Source organism: Hyaena hyaena, unplaced genomic scaffold, assembly GCF_003009895.1.
Source record: "Hyaena hyaena isolate Hyena2069 unplaced genomic scaffold, ASM300989v1 scaffold_9, whole genome shotgun sequence".
Taxonomy (NCBI): Eukaryota; Metazoa; Chordata; class Mammalia; order Carnivora; family Hyaenidae; genus Hyaena; species Hyaena hyaena.
Window position 1 is genome coordinate 1,580,844 of NW_024080641.1, and position 4,545 is coordinate 1,585,388.

Genomic DNA, 4,545 nt, shown 5'->3' on the forward strand with positions numbered 1-4,545 from the left:
GACAGTCTTGTGCTCTTAAAGGGACAGAGATAAAGAATGCTGTCTCTGGAATAGGGAAGGGAGTTAGGGATTGGATCATCTATCTGGTGGAGAGATGTGGCCCAACTAAGCCAGCTTTTCTTTGAAGCCAGGGGTCCAGCCCATCTGCCATCTCCTACATGTGAACCCAAGAGTCTAAGTCCCTGGTGCCCTCTTACTTCAAGACCCAGGAGTCTGGGCCTCCAGGTCCCTCCCCCCAGATCCAGGAATCCAGGTTCCCAGGTTCCTGTGTCTTGCCATTCAGATATCCAGAGGGCTACTGCCCTTTGGGACTTCCTAACCTTGGCCTACCTCCCCATTGTGTAGAAAGCACCCTCTTTAGAGCCAGTGTGAGGGGGCTGGGCCTTTACAACTCCTCCAAACTCCTCCCCAGGAAGGCTTAGACCCAAGCATGGGGTCTCTCTTGTCTCTTTCCCCTCTTTGTGGTTTTTCTAAGACTCCTGATTTTCCTTGTCATTTTACCTGCCTTCGCAGCATCTCCCTCCCCTCCCCCCCTTCCCCCCCCCCATACCCTTTGCTTCTCCTGCCTTCCCTTCCCCACCCTCTATCTCTCACTCTATCTTTCTGGTTTTTCCCACCTGGATTTATCTCTGGGCGTCCCTATCCAAGCTGGCTGTTCTTCCATCTCCTGTCTTTCTCAGAGCCTCCTCCCTCCAGCCTCCAGCTCTAGCTGGCTCTTTGTTTTCTTTCCCGGTCCCCCTTCCTTTCCTCTTCTTTCCTTCTTTCTCTGTTGCTCCCTTTCTTCCTCGCTGTCCTTTCCTCTGTCACCCTTTGTCCTTCATCCTTGTGTGTCTCCGCTTCTCTCCATCAGTCCCTCCTCTGTTGCTTTCCCTGTCTCTTTCTCTGTGTCTCTGGCTTCTGCTCTGATGGTCCCTCTGCCAGTCTCTATTTTTATCCTTCTGACACACCTCCCGTGTCCACTTCTCTGTCTGTCTGTCTCTCCCCCTCCTGCTTCCCCTCGGGTCCCAGCTCCTGGTCCCAATTAGTTGGTGGCTGCCGAGGCAGAGGCAGGGCCCCCACTCCTGGCTCCTCATTACCGCTGGCGGCTCCTAATGAGCCTGGTGGGGGGGCTGACCCGGCGCCCCCAGCCCCCTGGTCTGCGTCACTGCCTGCTGCGGGGGCTGTGGAGGCGATATAAGGGGGCCGAAGCCTCGCTGTCCGAGCCCACTGCGCGGTATCGGGCCCTGCAAACCGGGCGCAGGAGGTGGGTGGGTGGTGGGGTCCGGGGTTCTGGGCCAGGATGTGGGCCTCACTGAGCAGCTCCGTGTCTTTCCACAGGTGATGGAGACCCGCCAGGTGCCCAGGAGCCTCCGGGTGCGGCTGCTGCTGCTGCTCCTGCTGCTTGTGCCCTGGGGCAACCGCACTGCCTCGGGAGTCGCCCTGCCCCCCGCGGGGGTCCTCAGGTACGCGCCTCGCCCCGGACTCCCGGGGAGGGGCGGGGATTCCGAGAGGTGAGATAGACCCAAAGAGCAAGGCTCACAGAGACTCAAGAGACAGGAAGACAGAGACTAGGGGTGGAGAGAGGTGGAGTGTGGACAGAGAATCAGCACGGGTGGAGAGAGGTGGAGTGTGGACAGAGAATCAGCACGAGAAAGAGAGACAGGATTCAGAGAAAGGCGTTGAGATTTGAAAGGAGTCCAAGCAGCAGCGGATTCCTCTCTTGAGCGAAGTTTATTGCGTTCTCAGTGTGTGCCAGGTCGTGCGCTGAGCGCTGGGGCTGGACACATGCATCAGACTCGGTCTCAGACTCAGGAAGCTTCGAGCCCGGTGGGCAGAGACAGAGACCCGCGCAGAGACAGGGGGACTGACGACAGACACAGAGCCACTCCACAGACGGTGCAGGGACAGGGCTTCGAATTAGACTGCGGCGGGCCTGGACCCGCGGTAACCGCATCTCTTGGTCTCCTCGCAGCCTCCGCTCCCCTGGCCGGGCCCGGGCGGGACCGGCCACCCCTCTCCTGTCGCGGCGGAGCCTGGCGCTGGCGGACGACGCGGCCTTCCGGGAGCGCGCGCGGCTGCTGGCCGCCCTCGAGCGCCGCCACTGGCTGAACTCGTACATGCACAAGCTGCTGGTGCTGGACGCGCCCTGAGCGCGGTGCCCGCACAACCTCAATAAAGATCCTGCTGAGCGTTCGGGTCTGCGCCTCCTTCCTGCGCCCCTGTGTGCGTGTGCGGGATCTGGGGGCGGGGCTTGCGTCGCTACTCCAGTGTATCTCTTCCCCGGTCCCCTCTTTTTGCTCTCCCCATTTTTTGGGGGTTTGTTTTTATATCATCTTTCCATTCACTTATAGTCTCTCTCCCTCTGGATTTCTGCTCTGCCCTTCCTCCATGCCCCAGCTCTGTCCCCTCCTCTCTGTGCCTCTGTCCCTCCCCACCCGCAGGTCTCTGTCCTCCTCTCTGGGTTTCTGTCCCTTTCTCTCTGTTTCCCTCTGAGTCTCTGCTCCCATCTCTAGGTCTCTGTCTCTCTGCGTATCTGTTCGCCTTTTCTCTGAGTCTCTGTACTTCTGTCTCTTTTCACCTTCCTGGCTTCCTAACCCTCTGCCTCGTCTCTGTACTCTTCTGCCTCTAAAACTCTTCCTTCCATTCTAACTCACTTTCTTTTTCCTCTGCCTGGATCCCTCATGTCTTTTCTTTCCTCTGTTGTTTCCTTCTCTCCCTCTTCCAGCTCTCATTTTCTCCGAATTTCCGTTCTCTCCTCACTTCCTGATTTGTTTGGGCTCAGTGGAAAGATCGGGGGCTCCGGTGTGAAGAGGTACCTGCCATTCAAGACCAGGTTCCTCCAAACATAGCTATGTGGTATCGGGAAGGGCTGCTTAATCTGAGTCTTTTCCCCCTCATTTGTGGATCAACCCAGATACACCATGAGAAAACATCACAGCGCCCGCGAAGCAAAGCGCTTTTGTTGGAAAAGGGTTTCTGCCTCTCCAGTAGCAGCTTCCAGAAGTTTGTTCAGAGTTTTCTGACTGCACCCTTCGCGGGAGATCATCGGGGCGCCACATTGGGGCGGGAGGAGAGGGGAGAGGGGACCAGGCGTCAGGCTCCGGAGGCACAGGATGGGCATGCAGGTGAAAGGAAGCAGCAGCCAGTCACAATCTGTCTGTTTCTCTGTCCGAGTCTCTCTCACCGGCGGCTGGGCCAGCCCTTCATCCCAATATTCAGTGGTAACCACGGCAACCCACTGCAACAGCTGCACTGAGGGCTCTTAGGCTCGTGCCGGGGGCGCGGCTCGTGCGGACCGCGCACTGATTGGTCTACACAAGAGGGCGGGGCTGGGCGCGTGGTCTCGCGGGAAGGGGCGGGGCGGGCGCTTGGTGACTGGCCAGCTCTCCCACAATTTGTATTTCTGGGAGGCGGACTGCGCCCTAATTGGCCCTTAGACTGGGTGGGGCTGCTTCTCTGTTATTCAGAAATACCGAATAATGAAGAAATAACTATATTCCTCAACACCATTCGGGGTTGGGCAAATTTCGCAAATAAGACTCTGAAAGTCAAGAGTAATTCCCCCAACTTGTCAGCGCCAGTAAAAGGCAGAAAGAACCCAAATCTGTAAAGTCTAGACCTTTCCGTGACTCTCAAGGAGAAATGGGATTAAAGAGCTATGAGCAGTTACTGTATGCCGGGCACTCCAGTAAATACTGCACCTGTATTGGCTCTTTGAAACTCACAACCCTGTGAGGAGCCTCACAGGCTTTAGGCCGCAGGACCTGCGGTTGGGTCTTGGCCTGAGCTCCTCCCGTACTTTCCTTCCTTCCTAGATGTCTTGGCTAACATTTGAGGCATCTCATGAAATGGTGCCTGGAAGTCCTCCCCTCTCCCCGCCCCAGGAAATTGCAGCAATTCCCCCAATGTCAATCACCATCCACAGGGAATAACACCCAGGACCCCGTCTCCAGATCGCGCGTTCAAGGCTGTGGGCTCCAGCCATGTCTTGGAACCCCAACACTCACCCGTCCCACGGAGGCTCGGTGTTCCCCCAAACCTACTCCTCCCCGTGGGTTCCCGTCTTGGCACTGCTCCACTGTCTCCCTGGGTCAGGCCCTCGTGCTGTCTTTGCCCCTTCCTCCACATCCTCCTTCCGTAGCCTCCTCCAAATCCGCCCCCCAACTTTTTTTAAATCCCAGCAACATGGTGCTTTCGATAGCTCTGTACGCACCACGGCGCTTTCCCACCACCTGGTCTGCACACACATGTTCCCTCTGCCTGTGACACCCTCCGTCAGTCCCTGCTCACTGTAACAAAGCTTACTAAGCTTTCAAGACTAACACACAGATGTCACCTAACTGGGACAGACTCTCCACCCTCCCGGGAGGGCTTCAGTGCATATTCTGGGCTCACATGGAACCTGCAGCTACCTCTATCACCATCTGCCTTTAAACACGGGGGACTCTGACCTTCCCTTGCTCAGAACTCTCCCCATGAAGCCTGTGTGGTGCTGAAACTGCTCTGTCTTGACCCGGGTTTTGCTTTCAAGGTGTTTACGTATGCAAAAATTCATGCACCTGAGAC

The 4,545-nt window shown here is 57.0% G+C and overlaps 1 protein-coding gene across 1 annotated transcript; it reads left to right on the forward strand.

Annotated features, from left to right (window-relative positions):
- The first annotated feature begins 1,320 nt into the window (after positions 1 to 1,320).
- On the forward strand, positions 1,321 to 2,129 carry PTH2 (parathyroid hormone 2). Its single transcript, XM_039245730.1, has 2 exons — positions 1,321 to 1,442; positions 1,952 to 2,129. The coding sequence occupies exons 1-2, from the start codon at positions 1,321 to 1,323 to the stop codon at positions 2,127 to 2,129; spliced, it is 300 nt and encodes a 99-aa protein (XP_039101661.1).
- The last annotated feature ends 2,416 nt before the right edge of the window (positions 2,130 to 4,545 follow it).

Coding starts and splice junctions, on each gene's coding strand:
- PTH2 (XM_039245730.1), top strand. CDS start 1,321: ATGGAGACCCGCCAGGTGCCCAGGAGCCTCCGGGTGCGGCTGCTGCTG. Junction 1,443..1,951: donor CCCCCCGCGGGGGTCCTCAG/GTACGCGCCTCG, acceptor GTCTCCTCGCAG/CCTCCGCTCCCCTGGCCGGG.